The sequence below is a fragment of the Rhinichthys klamathensis genome, unplaced genomic scaffold (genome assembly GCF_029890125.1).
Source record: "Rhinichthys klamathensis goyatoka isolate OS25496 unplaced genomic scaffold, OSU_Roscu_1.1 h1tg000103l_1, whole genome shotgun sequence".
Classification (NCBI taxonomy): Eukaryota; Metazoa; Chordata; class Actinopteri; order Cypriniformes; family Leuciscidae; genus Rhinichthys; species Rhinichthys klamathensis.
Window position 1 is genome coordinate 848,078 of NW_026606642.1, and position 21,191 is coordinate 869,268.

Consider the following 21,191-nt stretch of genomic DNA (forward strand, 5'->3'; position numbering starts at 1 on the left):
GCTCTTCGACAGCTTAAAGGTAGACATCCTTCAGTTAAACTAATATTCAAAACTTCCAATAAATCCTCACCTATTATACTCCAATAAGACTTATAAAACTCAATTGGAAGTCCATCTATTCCAGGAACTCGACCACATTCCATGTTTTGAAGATTCTTATACAACTCTTCCAAAGTTATGGGTTTATTAAGATCCTCAATAGATTCTACAGAAATCTGAGGTAAATCTCTAAAAAAAGATTGTTCTATACACTGATCTTCTTTGGACTCATTTTTATACAACTTTTCATAAAAACGAACTGCTCTCAAACGCATTTCAATTGGATCTGAAAGTAAAATCCCACTCTCAGATTGTAAAACGTTAATAAAACGTCGTTGCCCATTTTTCTTTTCTAACCCAAAGAAAAATTTGGATGGAGCATCCATCTCATTTGAGTTTTGAAAACGTGATCTTATTAATGCTCCTTGTGCTTTTAACCCCAACAGATCCGATAAAGCAGATTTTTTATGTTTAAAGTCATCAATAAGGTCTTGATTTCCAGTTTGTGTTGAACTTTGAAGTCTTAAAACTTCAGCTTCTAAAATCTGAACAGATCTAGTCAATTCTTTAGTGACATTCAGGGTGTATTGTTGACACAGTTGTTTTATTCGAACTTTTCCAAACTCCCACCAGTTCTTTAAAGATTGAAAATCATTCTTTTCCCTTCTAAAATTAATCCAAAAACAATCTAAAATTTCTTTGAAATGACTATCTTCTAAAAGAGTGGTATTAAGATGCCAATATGCACTATTTGGTTTAACAGAATTCATAGAGATTTCGTATTCTATTAAACTGTGATCTGAGATACCAACCGGAGAAATAAAACATCTTTTAAAAATATTAAGATGATGTTTAAAAACATATAACTTGTCTAACCTTGCTAATGATAACAAGTTATCACGAGCATGCACCCAAGTATATTGTCTAACATCTTTATTAAAATTTCTCCAAACATCACTCAAATCATGCGTTTCAATCATTTGAATGAGTCTCCTGCGTGATGGCATATGTGGCTCAATATGATTTCTGTCTAAACTGCTTACAGCACAATTAAAATCACCCCCCAAAAACAAGTATTCTTCCCCTTTACACTCTTCCAAAGTTTTACAAAGAGTATCTAAAAAACACATTCTTTGTATTGGTTGACTTGGGGCATAAATACAAATAAAAATAAATACAGAATGCTCAAAGTTCGCAATCACTTTTAAAATTCTTCCTTTAATAATCTCCTCCATTTTAAATGAACTGGGAACAAAGTTCTTATCAAATAAAATACCAACACCACCACTGAGAGAAGTATTATGGCTTAAAAAAGATGAACCATTCCATTATTTGAGCCATTCAACAGCATTTCTATCATCACTATGGGTCTCTTGCATGAAAAAAACATCAATTTTTTTCTGTCTCACTACCTCATATATTTCCAATCTTTTCCTTACATCTCTGGCTCCATTCACATTTAATGAGGCAATGCGAAATTCACCCATAGCTTGGAATAAGATTATCCATAAAAAGCTGAGTAAGAGACAGGTCCCATGCATCATTAAATTAGTCTTCATTATCGCCATTAGTCAGTTGATTTTGAACTTTGGTGACAAATTTCTTAAGACGATACACTTCTTTATCTAAGAAACATCCTTCAGTCATTGAACTCTTAGTCACTTCAACAAATCTTTTAAGATTTGGAAAGTAATCAACGACTTGTACACCTCTCAGATTTTTTGTCACTCTTAAAAAAGACTTGATTTTTTCAGTGCTGCAGTCGTGACATGGCCAATCACTCTGAGAACACATTGAAGCAGTGGAATCAGAAGAGTCACTCTCACTTCCAGCACCCTGGTCAGATTCACTGGCCTGTGCTTTTGTTTTTCTTACTTGTTTATTAACAATACAATCGCTTCTCATCTTCCTTTTCAGGGGTGTTTTAAACAAGCTTTGATCTACTTCCATCAATAAAACATGATCCTGCTTATTCGGATTTTCAGCGGCAGAATCAGCATCGTTCATCTGACTCACTGGAACCGACTCACTGTTCTCATTAGACTCATTTTCCACCGAATCTAACTGTTCAGTGACCTGTTCTTCAATGACATTTTTTCCATTTCTTATTTCGACTGCAGGCTCCTGATTTACCCCAACATCAGTAGAGCTTAATTTATCAGCCTCATTAGAATGAATCGTCTCACGCTGTACACCCGAAGGCCCCGGTTTATTGACATTCGTGTTCACGTTACCGGTCGGACAAGCACGAATCTGATGACCCGTCTTTCCACATCCAAAACACCTCATAGAGTCAGTCGACACAAATACTGTGTAATCAAAATCATCTATTCTGAATTTCAAATTCAGATCAAGTTCATTCCCATTGTTTAAAACCATGTAAGTAAATCTTCTAAAGGAAACAACATGTTTCAACAGTTCAGACTTGCTAGCAATAGCGATCTTCTTAACAGGTGAAACAAGTTTACCAAACCGCGAAAGTTCTCTTACCAACACTTCATCCTTGATAAAAGGTGGAACATTGGACAAAGTCACCTTTTTAGCTGGTGTGGACAGGGGGAGTACAGATGCAAATGAACCCCGCAATTCAATGCCCTTTACCACTACCTCATTTGCCTTTTCCACTGTGCTCAAAAAAAGTACAATTGCATTGTTCATCTTTGAAGCAGCCAAAACGCATGCATGCCCAATCACATTTCCAACAGCTAAACTACATTCCTCTGCAGTTCCCGCCGCCACGATTTTAACTCCATGCCGACGCGTGAGGGAATCTAAAACTCCACCTGTGTGAGCCGCCATGGTGTACGAAAACACCGGCGTAAAACGCCCTCAAACCAAATTTATCACCCAGTCGCAACACATACAATTTTAACAAAAACACACACAAACAAAAACACCTACAACATAAAAAATAGAAGTTTGAAAAAGAAGCCACAGCGGGCACAAACACAGCTCGCACTCACCACGCACTCCACACTCTCACCTTCGCTCGCACATGCGCACAGAGAGAGAGAGAGAGAGAGAGAGAGAGAGATGGAGTTGATTTTGAATGTATTATTCTTAATATTAACACAATCATTTACAATTATACACACACAGTGACAGAGTCTGTTCTGACAGAAATCAGAGTGTCATCACGCAAACTCAGTCATTCATCTAAATGTCTGACAGGGTTGATTGAAAATAAGATTGTTATTATACTGACATATTTGATTTACTCACCAGAGACTTTGACCCTGAATAAGTAAGTTCTGAGATTTCCTTCTTCAATTATGTATTGCATATAAATTCCAGCATCTGTGGATCTGATCCTCTTGATGGTCAGTGATCCGGTCTGATCATCCATCTCCAGTCTGCCTTTGAATATTACAGCAGCTAATGGTGAGATATTCTTAGTCCCTCCTCTGATTTCAGCTAACGGAGTGTATAGTCCAAACTTCCACAGGGTCTGTTCAACTTTCTGTATGTCAACACCCTCCAGAGTGACAGATTCTCCCTCCTCCACTGGCTTGTTCTCTATTTCATCTGGCTTATCTACACATACAGAGAAACACAGAACAGAAATCAGAAAAAGAAAACAAAGTAGTAAAAGCAACATGGATAAATTCCTCCATACCTAAACACCTAAGATGTACTCATTTAATAAATGAAATTAATGTAATTTCTCATTATATATACACAACTAAATTATGGTATGAATCTGTAATGTGTGTGTCGAACCAATCATATTCTCTGATTCATGTGTGATCATCAGAATCAAGTTTATTGATCAATTTTAATGCAAAATAATTAAAACATTAATCAATACTTTAAAATTTTAAAGTGATTTGAAATGAAACTGTGCCTTTATATACAGAATAATAGATCACATTATGCTTCAATACTTCTGCTGAAGACTGTGCTGTGCATATAAGAAGAAATAACCAAATTAAACCCATAGCTCTTCATTTAATCAATTCAGCTGATTTAAAATAAAATCATTATTACGTAAAAAAAATTGAGTTACTCACCAAAGACAGAAACTCTGAATCTCTGAGTCTTTCCCGATCTCATAATCAGTAGTTCATAAACTCCAGAGTCTGTGGTTCTGGTGTGTGTGATGGTCAGAGATCCAGTCTGATCGTCCAGCTTTAGTCTGCCTTTAAATCTCCCATTAGGAACATTATCATGTACAGTGAAACCTTCAGCAAAGCTTTTCCTTTCAGCAATACAAGAGCCTCTAATTATCCAGAATAATTTGTCATCTTCATATACTTTAGTATCATCAGGGTTTAGAGTGATAGATTCTCCTTCAATCACTGACACTATACTCCCTTTATCAGTCCCTTCACATCAGCAAACAGAAACAGAGAAACACAGAACAGACATTAGCTGGAGAAGAAAAGCAATAAAAGCAGAGAGGAATAAAATCATCATGATCATTCGCTCCACGTCTGACTCCTGCTCAATGACTGATCATTAAACCTGTAAACACTGAATCACTCACAGCACAAGACAATATAAACTAACACATTATCTGATATACTTCAACATTATTCATAATTGTGTTTTTACCTGTGTGTTTTGTGTTATATTCATCATTAAGTGCTTCTTTTTTAAAGAAAAGTATCTGCTAAATGTGTAAATGTGTTTCATGTTGAGTAGTCAGAGGAGGCTTTATTTATTTATTTTCCCTATGATTTTAATCACAGGTTCTGTTTGATATGGTTGTTTATTATATTAGCATCTGTGACACCCTGAAGCTATTGCTCTGTATTTACATTTAAATATACCTATATCTTTTCTATTAAGAGTTTCCATCTCAGTATGAAAAGCATCACAGATTACTCTGAGCTGGTTTAAGAAGACCTTTGACCCTGACCAGATGAAGAGTGCACATGATCTGTGTGAAAGCAGCAAAACACCAGTCAGGAGACCAGATCATTATGATTGAGACACGTCTGAATGGGGACATTGCACAGAAGTCAAGCTAGTTATAAATACTGTGATTTAACCCAAACCCACAAACACAAACCCTAACAGAAAACTTCATGCATTTTAAATAGTTTGGACTAGCTATAGATGTTATTCAATCTGCGTCATCAATGTTTGCAGCGGCTATATTGTTGACTTAGAAACCACGGCAACTGTCAGTCTGTCAATTGACAAGCGAGGCAGCGTCGGTATTATCCATGGTATTATCACTGTGTTGTTGTTTTTTTTAAACAGCGTGATGGTGTGTTGTGTAATACACGGCTGTTCTAACAACAGCAATAAGAACCCCGGAGTTAGTTTTTATGATTGTGATAAGTTACCGACTGTCAGAAAACTTGAAGGGAAGGAGACAGAGTTGAGCCAGCGCAGGAGAGGCTAGCTAGGATAAATAGGCTAAACTTTCAGCCAACTTCCCACAGAAAAGTCTGTTCCCATAATTTTTCCACAGGTTTCACACATAATCCGTGTGCAATGCGTGTGCGGTGCGTATACAGTACAGAAGCAGGACGCGCAATACTTTATATGCTGCGTTTGCAGTGCGTAACTGATCCGCGGCTGTTTAAATATCCGGATAAGTCACGGCTGGCAATAAGGACGGATCTTTACTTAAGCTTGATTGGTGTGGACCCACATCAAATAATAGCATTATCTTCTCTTGATACCGACGAGATGAAGCCAGGCTACTGCTCCCCTCAACTCAAATCTGCGCGCGGCTAGGGGCAGCAGGACAGATATCATGTCAACAATATGGCCGCGGTCAGCTACTTCCGGTGTTTGCCAATAAGGTCTATACAATTCATTTCATTGCCACACGACAATAAAATAGACGTTTAAAGTTGTAAAAAATGCATTCAGAGCCCTTCATTCTAAAACAAAACCACAATCAGTGCGCTTTAATATCTGTGTATTGATTATGTTTCTTTCTAACCCTGCTTTTATGTGAAAACTACAACACAACACACACATATAAATGTAAAACGTTTTAAACATGATTATGAACAAACATTTTACACTTAATCTCTACTGTAGCACAATAAAGCTCAGTATTTCTCTTGCTTTATCAGCTGTAATACTCACATGCTTTCAGATCAGAGATCTTGTGGCGCTGGTAAATCACAGTTGCAGCTGCAAACACCAGTAGAACAGCAACAACAACAACGATCGCTGCTTTAGCAGCTGTAGACAGACCTGTATCTGTAATGATAAAGAGAGAGTCATCAGTGTGAGTGAATCTGTCAGTCTAATCTATTTAAATATGAATCTGATTCTGTTAAAGGTGAATCATAAATGAGACTCTAATGTAATTTCAGATATCATGATTCTCCTTTTCACTGTTCATCTTCTGGATCACTGTTTTACAGCAGGAGTTTGATGTGAACACACGACTGATATCAATGAAAATATTACAAACAGTAATTCAGATTAAACAGTTTAAAAACCTTCAGAAACATGCCAACAGTGTTAAAGCATTTACTGCACATATCATGAGCTCTGACATTTTATTTTCTCAGTTAGGAGTCTGAAAAAATTACAAATACTTGTATTAAAAATAAGAGAAAACATACAAATGCTTGCAATTTTGGTTTGATCATTAGAGTAATGAATTTTATCAATGTTATCAATCATTTAAATAGAACTAAAATGTCTCAAGAATGAAATGAGACATTGTTAGTTCAAATAATAATATTCAAATATTATCAAATAATAATATTCAAATAATATCTTGTAGTAATTTGAAGCAAAATCTTCCAAACGACTAATAAATTATAACAATCTTAAACAGTTCAAGATACAGAGTTTATTTTTAACTATTTAAATTCACTTTAAATTAGTGCTAACTTGTGTTCATTTAACTTCAGGGTTTTTCTCAGAGCTCTTAACTCAATGGGATCATCATCGTATTGGCAGAAACGATCTACTCACCAGTGACAGTAACAGTGATTCTCCTGTGTATAGTGCGTCTGCTGCTGCTGATCTTCAGTTCATAGAGTCCAGAGTCTGTGAATCTGGTGTTTGTGATGGTCAGAGATCCAGTCTGATGATCCAGCTTCAGTCTGTCATGAGGACCATGAGATGTGGAGAATCGATCGTCTGCTTTATAGATTTCAGCTATTTGAGAGTCTCCAAACATCCACTGCATTAAATCATCTTTCTGTATTTCAGTGAGACTAGAGTTTAGAGAGACAGATTCTCCCTCCATCACTGATAGTGTTGAATTCACTTCACCTGTAACACCAAACACATGAAGAACACAGATAACCACATGAAGAACACAGATAACCACATGAAGAACACAGATAACCACATGAAGAACAGAGATAAACACATGAAGAACACAGATAACCACATGAAGAACAGAGATAAACACATGAAGAACAGAGATAAACACATGAAGAACAGAGATAAACACATGAAGAACACAGATAACCACATGAAGAACACAGATAAACACATGAAGAACACAGATAAACACATGAAGAACACAGATAAACACATGAAGAACACAGATAAACACATGAAGAACACAGATAAACACATGAAGAACAGAGATAAACACATGAAGAACACAGATAAACACATGAAGAACAGAGATAAACACATGAAGAACACAGATAACCACATGAAGAACACAGATAAACACATGAAGAACACAGATAAACACATGAAGAACAGAGATAACCACATGAAGAACACAGATAAACACATGAAGAACAGAGATAAACACATGAAGAACACAGATAAACACATGAAGAACACAGATAAACACATGAAGAACACAGATAAACACATGAAGAACACAGATAAACACATGAAGAACAGATATAAACACATGAAGAACACAGATAAACACATGAAGAACACAGATAAACACATGAAGAACAGAGATAAACACATGAAGAACACAGATAAACACATGAAGAACAGAGATAAACACATGAAGAACAGATATAAACACATGAAGAACACAGATAAACACATGAAGAACACAGATAAACACATGAAGAACACAGATAACCACATGAAGAACACAGATAAACACATGAAGAACAGAGATAAACACATGAAGAACACAGATAAACACATGAAGAACACAGATAAACACATGAAGAACAGAGATAAACACATGAAGAACACAGATAACCACATGAAGAACACAGATAAACACATGAAGAACACAGATAAACACATGAAGAACAGAGATAAACACATGAAGAACACAGATAAACACATGAAGAACAGAGATAAACACATGAAGAAAAGATATAAACACATGAAGAACACAGATAAACACATGAAGAACACAGATAAACACATGAAGAACACAGATAAACACATGAAGAACAGAGATAAACACATGAAGAACACAGATAAACACATGAAGAACAGAGATAAACACATGAAGAACACAGATAAACACATGAAGAACACAGATAAACACATGAAGAACAGAGATAAACACATGAAGAACACAGATAAACACATGAAGAACAGATATAAACACATGAAGAACACAGATAACCACATGAAGAACACAGATAAACACATGAAGAACAGAGATAAACACATGAAGAACAGATATAAACACATGAAGAACACAGATAAACACATGAAGAACAGATAAACACATGAAGAACAGAGATAAACACATGAAGAACAGAGATAAACACATGAAGAACAGATATAAACACATGAAGAACACAGATAAACACATGAAGAACACAGATAAACACATGAAGAACAGAGATAAACACATGAAGAACACAGATAACCACATGAAGAACAGATATAAACACATGAAGAACAGAGATAAACACATGAAGAACACAGATAAACACATGAAGAACACAGATAAACACATGAAGAACAGAGATAAACACATGAAGAACACAGATAACCACATGAAGAACAGATATAAACACATGAATAACACAGATAAACACATGAAGAAAAGAGATAAACACATGAAGAACAGATATAAACACATGAAGAACAGAGATAAACACATGAAGAACACAGAAAAACACATGAAGTAAAGAGATAAACACATGAAGAACACAGAAAAACACATGAAGTAAAGAGATAAACACATGAAGAACAGAGATGAACACATGAAGAACAGAGATAAACACATGAAGAAAAGAGATAAACACATGAAGAACAGATATAAACACATGAAGAACAGAGATAAACACATGAAGAACACAGATAAACACATGAAGAACACAGATAAACACATGAAGAACAGAGATAAACACATGAAGAACAGAGATAAACACATGAAGAACAGATATAAACACATGAAGAACACAGATAAACACATGAAGAACACAGATAAACACATGAAGAACAGAGATAAACACATGAAGAACACAGATAAACACATGAAGAACAGAGATAAACACATGAAGAACACAGATAAACACATGAAGAACACAGATAAACACATGAAGAACAGAGATAAACACATGAAGAACACAGATAAACACATGAAGAACAGATATAAACACATGAAGAACACAGATAAACACATGAAGAACAGAGATAAACACATGAAGAACAGATATAAACACATGAAGAACACAGATAAACACATGAAGAACAGAGATAAACACATGAAGAACACAGATAACCACATGAAGAACAGAGATAAACACATGAAGAACAGAGATAAACACATGAAGAACACAGATAAACACATGAAGAACAGAGATAAACACATGAAGAACAGAGATAAACACATGAAGAACAGATATAAACACATGAAGAACACAGATAAACACATGAAGAACAGAGATAAACACATGAAGAACACAGATAAACACATGAAGAACAGAGTTAAACACATGAAGAACACAGATAAACACATGAAGAACACAGATAAACACATGAAGAACAGAGATAAACACATGAAGAACAGATATAAACACATGAAGAACACAGATAAACACATGAAGAACAGATATAAACACATGAAGAACACAGATAAACACATGAAGAACAGAGATAAACACATGAAGAACAGAGATAAACACACGAAGAACAGAGATAAACACATGAAGAACACAGATAAACACATGAAGAACACAGATAAACACATGAAGAAAAGAGATAAACACATGAAGAACAGAGATAAACACATGAAGAACACAGATAAACACATGAAGAACAGAGATAAACACATGAAGAACACAGATAAACACATGAAGAACAGAGATAAACACATGAAGAACACAGATAAACACATGAAGAACAGAGATAAACACATGAAGAACACAGATAAACACATGAAGAACACAGATAAACACATGAAGAACAGAGATAAACACATGAAGAACACAGATAAACACATGAAGAACAGATATAAACACATGAAGAACACAGATAACCACATGAAGAACACAGATAAACACATGAAGAACAGAGATAAACACATGAAGAACAGATATAAACACATGAAGAACAGAGATAAACACATGAAGAACACAGATAACCACATGAAGAACAGAGATAAACACATGAAGAACAGAGATAAACACATGAAGAACACAGATAAACACATGAAGAACAGAGATAAACACATGAAGAACACAGATAAACACATGAAGAACAGAGATAAACACATGAAGAACAGAGATAAACACATGAAGAACAGATATAAACACATGAAGAACACAGATAAACACATGAAGAACAGAGATAAACACATGAAGAACAGAGATAAACACATGAAGAACAGAGATAAACACATGAAGAACACAGATAAACACATGAAGAACAGAGATAAACACATGAAGAACACAGATAAACACATGAAGAACACAGATAAACACATGAAGAACAGAGATAAACACATGAAGAACAGAGATAAACACATGAAGAACAGAGATAAACACATGAAGAACACAGATAAACACATGAAGAACAGAGATAAACACATGAAGAACAGAGATAAACACATGAAGAACACAGATAAACACATGAAGAACAGAGATAAACACATGAAGAACACAGATAAACACATGAAGAACACAGATAAACACATGAAGAACAGAGATAAACACATGAAGAACAGAGATAAACACATGAAGAACACAGATAAACACATGAAGAACAGAGATAAACACATGAAGAACACAGATAAACACATGAAGAACAGAGATAACCACATGAAGAACACAGATAACCACATGAAGAACAGAGATAAACACATGAAGAACAGAGATAAACACATGAAGAACAGAGATAAACACATGAAGAACAGAGATAAACACATGAAGAACAGAGATAAACACATGAAGAACAGAGATAAACACATGAAGAACACAGATAAACACATGAAGAACAGAGATAAACACATGAAGAACACAGATAAACACATGAAGAACAGAGATAAACACATGAAGAACAGAGATAAACACATGAAGAACAGAGATAAACACATGAAGAACAGAGATAAACACATGAAGAACAGATATAAACACATGAAGAACACAGATAAACACATGAAGAACAGATATAAACACATGAAGAACACAGATAAACACATGAAGAACAGAGATAAACACATGAAGAACAGAGATAAACACATGAAGAACAAAGATAAACACATGAAGAACAGAGATAAACACATGAAGAACAGAGATAAACACATGAAGAACAGAGATAAACACATGAAGAACACAGATAACCACATGAAGAACAGATATAAACACATGAAGAACACAGATAAACACATGAAGAACAGAGATAAACACATGAAGAACAGAGATAAACACATGAAGAACAGAGATAAACACATGAAGAACAGAGATAAACACATGAAGAACACAGATAACCACATGAAGAACAGAGATAAACACATGAAGAACACAGATAAACACATGAAGAACACAGATAAACACATGAAGAACAGAGATAAACACATGAAGAACACAGATAAACACATGAAGAACAGAGATAAACACATGAAGAACACAGATAAACACATGAAGAACAGAGATAAACACAAGCTCCTACAGAAAGTCAGTTAACACATCTCACAATAATAAAGCTCAATTAAATCAGAGTTAAAGTTTAATTACTACAACGAACCTTCACTAGTCAAAAAGGCACATTTAAGTCTAATAGGACATTTCCTGGGACAGAAAATGAAAAAGAAGAGAGAAACGTGTTTATATGATGAAATGATAGTAGAAGGGAACATAAGTTCACATACTAAACACCCCAGTGGGTTGCATTTACAATTAATAAAAAATTTAATTTTATTAATATATCAAAATGTGATGTCAGCTCGCTGATTGGTTGTGTTAAGAATAAACCATCAGTTTATCTACTTTTGCTGCATAGTTACTGTAGACTACAGCAGATTTAAACATGATAAAAGGTTATCAGCAAGGTGAAGGAGAAGGAAAAATGCAGATGTTTCTTCACATACAAGTAACAATAAATCAGTAACACCTTACAATAAGGTTTTATTAGTTAATTACTTTAGTTAACATGAACTAAGAATGAACAATACTTCCACAGCATTTATTAATCTTAGTTCATGTTAATTTCAACATTTACTAATAAATTACTAAATTCAAACGTATTTGTTAATATTAGTGAATGCACTGTGAACTAACAACTAACAATGAACAATTGTATTTTTATTAATTAATATTAACAAAGATGAATAAATACAGTAATAAATGTATTGCTCGTGGTTAGTTCATTTTAGTTAATACATTAACTAATTTTAACAAATTGTACCTAATTGTAAAGTGTTACAGATGAATCTTCAGCAATGCCTGACATAAAAAAAAAAAAAAAAAGCCTATAAACGAAGTAAATAGTGACTACCTAGCGCTCGTCTTCACGGGAGCGGAAAACAAGCACCCACCACTCTGTTTCTGAAAGCTTTTCTATACTTACTTTAGGTTTAATGTATTTTACTTTAATGTATTTCTTTTAAGCTTTTCAAATTATTTTATCGGATTAAGCTTCACATCAAGCCTGATCTCAGTTTGCGCCTTGCTTCTCTTCAGGCCAACATACAACATCAGGAAATGTTAAACAACTCTAAGGAGAGTCTGAGGTGTAAACTGTCTGATTGATTAGAGTCTCTCTAGGCTCGGTCAGGCCTGGTCCCCGGGGCCAGCAAGAGTACCATGAGTTGAAGCTGTAATAATAGGATAATAGATTGGTCAAACGCTCCAGTGCGTATTTGTGTTAACTCTCTGGAGAGCGTCAAATGTTTATATTTACAATGTGCTTTTGCAGTGTTGAGCAATGTAGCAGCTAGCCGCTGTGTTAATCTCCATTTCCAAGTCCTCATTAACCAACGTGACACAAATAGTCCAGTCCGTTAAATTTCTTGTGGGCCGCGGAAACTTCGTGATTGGTTGTGTGGGCCGTAAGTTAGAAAAGGATGGGAACCACTGATCTAAACTATTGACACAGTGCTGATCTAAATATACTTATAATTACATTGATGTACTGACCGTGGACAGTCACAGTGAATGACTTGTAATGTATGGTGTGCGTGCTGGTGCTGATGTCAAATTCATAATCTCCAGTGTGTTCAGTTCTGATGTTCCTGATGGTCAGAGATCCAGTCAAATAGTCCAGCTGCAGTCTGTCTTTGAATCTCTCATCAGTATTAGATGTAAATGATTGTCTAGTCTTTCTATTGACTTCAGCAATAGGAGAGTTTTGATGTCCAAACCTCCACTGAATCACATCATATCTCTGTGGTTCAGTAACACCAGTGTGTAGAGTCATTGAATCTCCCACCATCACTGACACTGTCTTCACTGGAGCAGCTGACACAACTGGAGAAGAAACATAATTAATAAGACTTGAACTGAAATTATTTAGATCTTCACTGGTCCAAAACCAACATGTCAAGACTGTAAAGAGATTTTCTGGATTAGGCATCTAGAAGAGAATGGGTTTATAAAATCAAGCGAGTTACACATGCCATAACTCCTGAGTTCAGTGAATCCTAATCTACATTTACATTTATTCATTTACTGGTTCTTTTACCCAATGTGAAATAATAATAATAAGGAAAACAAAGAGATTCATCATAAAGAGGAAATAACATTAAAATTGCTAACAATACAAAGTTTCAAACATTGTCTAGAAAAGTACAAGCTAAAACAGGAATAGTGAAAAAAAGTGTAAAAATATAAAAGCAGAGTTTTTACAAAGATATAGGATTCTGTCAAGCGTTCATGGAAAAGACGGGCAATAGATATTTTTCTGAATATTGTAAGGGATTTAGCTGTCTGGGTTGCATTGGAAAGATCTGAATATTATTCTTATTATCAGGTCACTTTGGCTTAAGTAAATAGACGTTAATATAAATCAATAAAAATAGGATTGCAAAAAAAAAACAAAAAAACACCTATCATTTAAATTGTTACTTTATTCAGAGACTTTTCCTTAATACATCACTATTTTAACCCTGATAGTCTGATAAAACCACACAAATTTAGAACAAAGTTTGTCACTTGTGTTGATGCAGTGGATTGGAAAATGGTGGAATGAATATACATTTCTTGCAGACATAACCAGAATTTTAATGTGCTTTTTGTGCCACTCTTACAACCATCCTGTTCCAATCCTAATATTTCCTTTACTATTAATTAAAATAATAAAAATGAACATAAAGGCTGATTTCCACTAGGGCTGGGCAAGAAAATGTAGGTGATTCAATATTGATTCTTAAAAACCATGAATCGATATTTTTTTGTATTCAGTATTTCCGCAAACATTTAATGATCTTATTACTAGTCTTATTACATCGTCCTATTTACCTAGCATGTTGTTACAGCGTTATCCTGTCATTTATTCAGTGCTGAACATGGCGGATGCAGGGGCGGGTTCAGCTTAAAAGACGTTTTAGACAGTTGAATGAACTGTCACGTCACTTCTCCGATTGAACCAGTGCTGCATGGTCACGAAGGTTTCTCATTTCCATGCGTTTTCAAGCTTTGCCAATTTCAGCATTCAAGCAAAAGAGAACTTGTGCACACTGTGGTGGCCAGAAGGAAACATTATCCCTCACAACGCAGCACAGTCACCCGCAGCAGCACAGTCACCCCCACAGCACAGTCACCCGCAGCAGCACAGTCACCCCCGCAGCACAGTCACCCCTACAGCACAGTCACCCCCACAGCACAGTCACCCCCTCAGCACAGTCACCCGCAGCAGCACAGTCACCCCCACAGCACAGTCACCCGCAGCAGCACAGTCACCCCCACAGCACAGTCACCCGCAGCAGCACAGTCACCCCCACAGCACAGTCACCCCCACAGCACAGTCACCCGCAGCAGCAGTCACCCGCAGCAGCACAGTCACCCCCACAGCACAGTCACCCGCACCAGCACAGTCACCCGCAGCAGCACAGTCACCCGCAGCAGCACAGTCACCCCCACAGCACAGTCACCCCCACAGCACAGTCACCCGCAGCACAGTCACCCCCCCCCAGCACAGTCACCCCGCCAGCACAGTCACCCCCGCAGGACAGTCACCCCCGCAGCACTGTCACCCGCAGCACAGTCACCCCCCCAGCACAGTCACCCCCCAGCACAGTCACCCCCGCAGCACTGTCACCCGCGCAGCAGTCACCCGCGCAGCACAGTCACCCCCGCAGCACAGTCACCCGCGCAGCAGTCACCCGCGCAGCACAGTCACCCGCAGCACAGTCACCCCGCAGCACTGTCACCCGCAGCAGCACAGTCACCCCCGCAGCACAGTCACCCGCAGCACAGTCACCCGCGCAGCACTGTCACCCGCAGCAGCACAGTCACCCCCGCAGCACTGTCACCCGCGCAGCACTGTCACCCGCAGCACAGTCACCCCCGCAGCACTGTCACCCGCAGCAGCACAGTCACCCCCGTAGCACTGTCACCCGCAGCAGCACAGTCACCCCCGCAGCACTGTCACCCACATCACAGTCACCCGCAGCACAGTCACCCCCGCAGCAGCACAGTCTCCCCCGCAGCACTGTCACCCGCAGCACAGTCACCCCCGCAGCACAGTCACCCCCGCAGCACAGTCACCCGCGCAGCACTGTCACCTGCAGCACAGTCACCCCCACAGCACAGTCACCCCCGCAGCACAGTCACCCGCGCAGCACTGTCACCCACAGCACAGTCACCCCCGCAGCACAGTCACTGCCGCAGCACAGTCACCCCCGCAGCACAGTCACCCCCGCAGCACAGTCACCCGCGCAGCACTGTCACCCACAGCACAGTCACCCCCGCAGCACAGTCACCCCCGCAGCACAGTCACCGCCGCAGCACAGTCACCCGCGCAGCACTGTCACCTGCAGCACAGTCACCCCCACAGCACAGTCACCCCCGCAGCACAGTCACCCGCGCAGCACTGTCACCCACAGCACAGTCACCCCCGCAGCACAGTCACCGCCGCAGCACAGTCACCCCCGCAGCACAGTCACCCCCGCAGCACAGTCACCCCCGCAGCACAGTCACCCGCAGCAGCACAGTCACCCCCGCAGCACAGTCACCCCCGCAGCACAGTCACCCGCAGCAGCACAGTCACCCCCGCAGCACAGTCACCCCCGCAGCACAGTCACCCACAGCAGCACAGTCACCTCCGCAGCACAGTCACCTCCGCAGCACTGTCACCCGCGCAGCACTGTCACCCGCGCAGCACATTCGCCCCGCAGCACAGTCACCTCCGCAGCACTGTCACCCGCGCAGCACTGTCACCCGCGCAGCACAGTCACCCCCGCAGCACAGTCACCCGCAGCACCACGGAGAGCACCGTCAGAGGAGGACACAAAGTCGGGGCTTCACAGAGATGTTCAGGACCAAGGAAAGCTCCAACAAAGGTGTGTATCGCATCCCCTCGGACAGGGATCCGCAATTGAAGGCTGTTGGGCTAATAAGTGGCTGCTAGTGCGTGCCAGGGCCAGTCGCGTTTCCACTGTCACTTCCAGGGCTTGATCTGGGCCAACGGCCAGGGTTTTTTGTCCCGCTGAATACCTTTGTCCAAAGCGGGCCAGCTCTAGCCTGGTCCCACCAGACTCTCGTACATTTCATTTCGTTTGTACATAGAGTCTGGCACCGCTCCATTGACAAGTGTTAACTTCTTTGTAGGCGGGTACTCTATTGAAGTCTAAAACTATTGGATCTGCCCAGATTCACTCTGGATCTGCCATAACCAATCGCTAACGAATTGGTCGTGACACATGTCTTTTCCTGAACCCCGTGGCGAGGAGGGCCACAACATCATGGCCACCAACAAAACTAAGCAAAGATTGTTCTTGCTCTAATTTGATTGTTCAAGCTTTACCTTCTTCATATTCGCCTGCGTTGCCACAACGGACCGAATGGCTTCGCTCGCATCTTTCTCCGCTAACATTACTGAACTACAACTCGAAATAACACACGAGTCGACGTCAACGTCATCGTTCTCAGCCACTCCCTCTGTTCGCTGATTGGCCCGGTAAAAAATTGACCGGAGAAAACCAAAGTCTACAGCAGAATCGAAGGAGTGATGATATAGTTAGTAGACTGTGCTCAAACATGACAATCTGGGGCTCAGGTCAGGAAGCAGACAAACTGGCTAATCCGACCGTATGCTAGCTGTCTCACGTCACTGAGGTCTGTTAAATCTCATCACATAGAGACAGTAGCAATGTTCAGGGAAGAAGGAGGCGGGAACCGGCGGACAATCAAAATAAAACTTTATTTTAAATGAAATAAACACAATACCTGCCAGCAGTCCCTCGCGGAACTGCTGGCTACCCAAAATAAAATATAACTACCTGCCAGCAGCCCCTCACGGACGACTGCTGGCTACAAAAATAAAATAAAACAAAACACAAACAAAAGCAGGCCTGTTCCTCTCTCTCTCATCCACTCCGTCGCTCCCCCTTTATGCTTCCGCTCCTCCGTGAGAGATGCAAGACCGGTGTGCTTCACAGGTGCTGCTCATTAGCAATCGCACCACCGGCCTCGCGACGTTCTCTCACGTCCCTCGGCCGTCCTGCTCACCACAGAGACTCTTTCACCTAGATATCATCATATAGAGACTGTATCTGTTCCCCGAATTAGGAAATACAAAAAACTTCTTAACCCATCTAAGGGTAAAAATATTATTGTTGTTGAACAAATAAAAAACAGATATAATACAAATTAACAAATGATAAAGCTCGGGTTGCTGAATATTCAATCCCTTACTTCAAAAGCACTTAATGATGTGATTACAGACTATAACCTAGGTGTGCTGTGTTTGGCAGAATCCTGGCTGAAACCAAATCATTACGTTACTTTAAATGAGTCTCACGTCACATTCTCGCCAGTTTTTGTTCATCAAACAGAGGTTATTGGCTAATATCTTAAGCGGTCGGATTCACCCTTACTCGACCAAAAGATATTTTGATAGTCCTCATGGAATTGCATACACTTGAACTTAATTCAATCGTTTTACTTCAGTAGAGGTTTTGGCCCTATTATAGGTTTGAGTCGATCAACCATACTTCCTTATAATAGTTTGGATTGGCCAAGCCCATGAGAAATCAAGTTACACTTATCCAAAGTAACATTAAAATGAGACAAAGGTAAAACAGACGCACCCAAATTTAGGTTGATCAAGCAGTGCGTTTGCTGCCCTAAACGGAAATAACTCGTCTCTGAAAACCAAGTACACTTGACATTAATGTCAAAATATAGACCAATTTCCAGCCGACGTCACAGTTACGTCACGGCGCTAGCTGGTGGCAGAACAACGTGAAAACTGGAGGCGGCAAATACAAACCAGCACAGATTCAGCTACAAAATAAGGATCTTAAATTATTCTTCTTATTATTAAATGTCATCTTGTTGTGTTGTTGGGTGCAAGAATCAATGAAAAATGAATATGCTTTATCTGCAATTTTTTATTTCTAGAAAATATTCACCTCATTAAAATTGCACCGTAATGTCACTCTTTACGTTGTCGTCTTCATCGCGCTGGCTCGGCAGAACTGCGGATCGTACACACAAGTCTTGTACTTGACCATTCAGCACACAGTTATAGGCATCTAAAGATTTATATGCCCTCTGTTTCTCTATCAGGTAGGTGTAGAAGTCACTAAGTCAGGCCACTCAACCGGAGGTAGCTTTAACGTTAATCCTGTCAGATCCTCAATCAATGAGTGTAAGGGTCGGCCGGTTCCGTCCGTTAAAATTAACTTTTGCAAATAACAATCGCGGTCCTGGGCAGTGAGCGACCTTGCACATTAAGATAAAATCAGATTTTCTCCAGTCATTGTTAAAAACAAGCTAACAAAACTTGCAGACTTTACGTTAGTGAAGCGGCCAGAGGGATCGTTCTGCCACCACCTAAGCTCCGCCCACAGAAAAACGTCACCATGTTTACCAACTGAAAATTGGTCTATTAGTCGTCACCAATCTGAAGCAGAATTGCGGGAATATACGAATCTGATAATCTACTTGGAAAAACAATCTCAGAGTCAGTCAGAATAAAATCAAATGTTTACAATTTATTGACCAGGTAATGAAGCAATAATTCAAAATAAAAGAAAAAATTGAAAATAAAATCATCCGTTAATCATATCACAACAATTCAGAAATCAAGGAATTTGTAGAAATCTTTACCTGGCACAAAAAAATTACACACAGCGGTTGTGTGGGTAGTCAACCTGCAGACTCCCCTAACTTTTTTGCTAATTTTCCTTATAAACCCAGATAATTCAATTTGCTTACCAAATGGTGGTGTCTGTCATTATCATTAGATTTGGTCACCCAGTGAGGGGCTCACAACTGTGAGATCAGAATGGAGGGTCTGAGGGAGGGAACACCTTTAAGGGACACATCACTATTCTCATATTTTGTAACTTCTTTTAGCTTTTCATTGTGGTTAGGAGAATGAAACCATTTTACCAGGCACACTGAGACACTTTAAATGATACCAAACATGTATAGTTACTTTTTTGTACACACTTAACATATCAAAGGTTTTCAGTGAGTTTCAGGTGAGGAGAAGGGTGAGAAGGGGGATATGGTCAAAGTGGGGTGTTAAGTGTGAGTTGCACTGTGTGCTGCGTCTCGGATGTTGTGGTTACATAATTATGCAAGGGAGGGTTCAAATGTTAATTCTCAGGATAGCCTTTTGCTTTCTCGAGGGGTAGCCCAGACTTTCTGGCACCCTCCGTTATACATTAGGAAGCATGGCATTAGTTTTCATTGTTATGCTGACGATACTCAGCTCTATATTTCTTCACGCCCTGACGAAACTTACCAATTCACACAATTAACGGAATGCATAGCTTATATAAAAAACTGGATCACTCCTTGAACTGCCACCTTAACGTGGTGGAGGTGTTTGAGTACCCGAATGACCCTAGGAGCTATGTTGTCTGGGGCTATGCCCCTGGTAGGGTCTCCCAAGGCAAACAGGTCCTAGGCGACGGGTCAGACTAAGAGTGGTTCAAAATCCCTTATGATGGACAAAAATTCAAAGTCCGTGACGTCACCCGGTATGGCGCAGCCGGGGCCTCACCCTGGAGCCAGGCCCGGGGTTGGGGCTCGTATGCGAGCGCCTGGTGGCCGGGCCTCTCCCCATGGGGTCCGGCCGGCTTCAGCCCGAAGGAGTGACATGGGACCGCCTTCCCGTTGGGCTCACCACCTGCAGGAAGAGCCGTAAGGGGCCGGTGCAGAGAGGATCGGGCGGCAGTCGAAGGCGGGGACCTCAACGACCCGATCCCTGGACACGGAAACTAGCCTTAGGGACGTGGAACATCACCTTGCTGGCGGGGAAGGAGCCTGAGATAGTGCGTGAGGTTGAGAGGTTCTGACTAGAGATAGTTGGGTTCACCTCTTCGCATGGATTGGGCTCTGGAACCACAATCCTTGAAAGAGGATGGACTCTTTACCACTCTGGAGTTGCCCATGGTGAGAGGCGACGGGCTGGTGTGAGTTTGCTTATAGCCCCCCAGCTCAGCCGCCATGTGTTGGAGTTTACCCCGGTGAACGAGAGGGTCGCTTCCCTGCGCCTACGGGTCGGGGATCGGTCTCTCACTGTCGTGACGGGCCAAACGGCAGTGCAGAGTACCCCGCCTTCTTGGGGTCTCTGGGAGGAGTGCTGGAAAGTGCTCCGACTGGGGACTCCGTCGTTCTACAGGGGGACTTCAACGCTCACGTGGGCAACAACAGTGA

At 39.9% G+C, this 21,191-nt stretch overlaps 1 protein-coding gene across 1 annotated transcript in view; it reads right to left on the minus strand.

Annotated features, from left to right (window-relative positions):
- Positions 1-21,191, minus strand: part of LOC130086893 (uncharacterized) — an 832,515-nt gene that overhangs the window by 300,929 nt on the left and 510,395 nt on the right. Inside the window, exon 4 of the mRNA XM_056253114.1 lies at positions 6,937-7,239. Coding sequence (XP_056109089.1) covers positions 6,937-7,239 — 303 coding nt within the window. The remainder of the gene's footprint in view (positions 1-6,936; positions 7,240-21,191) is intronic.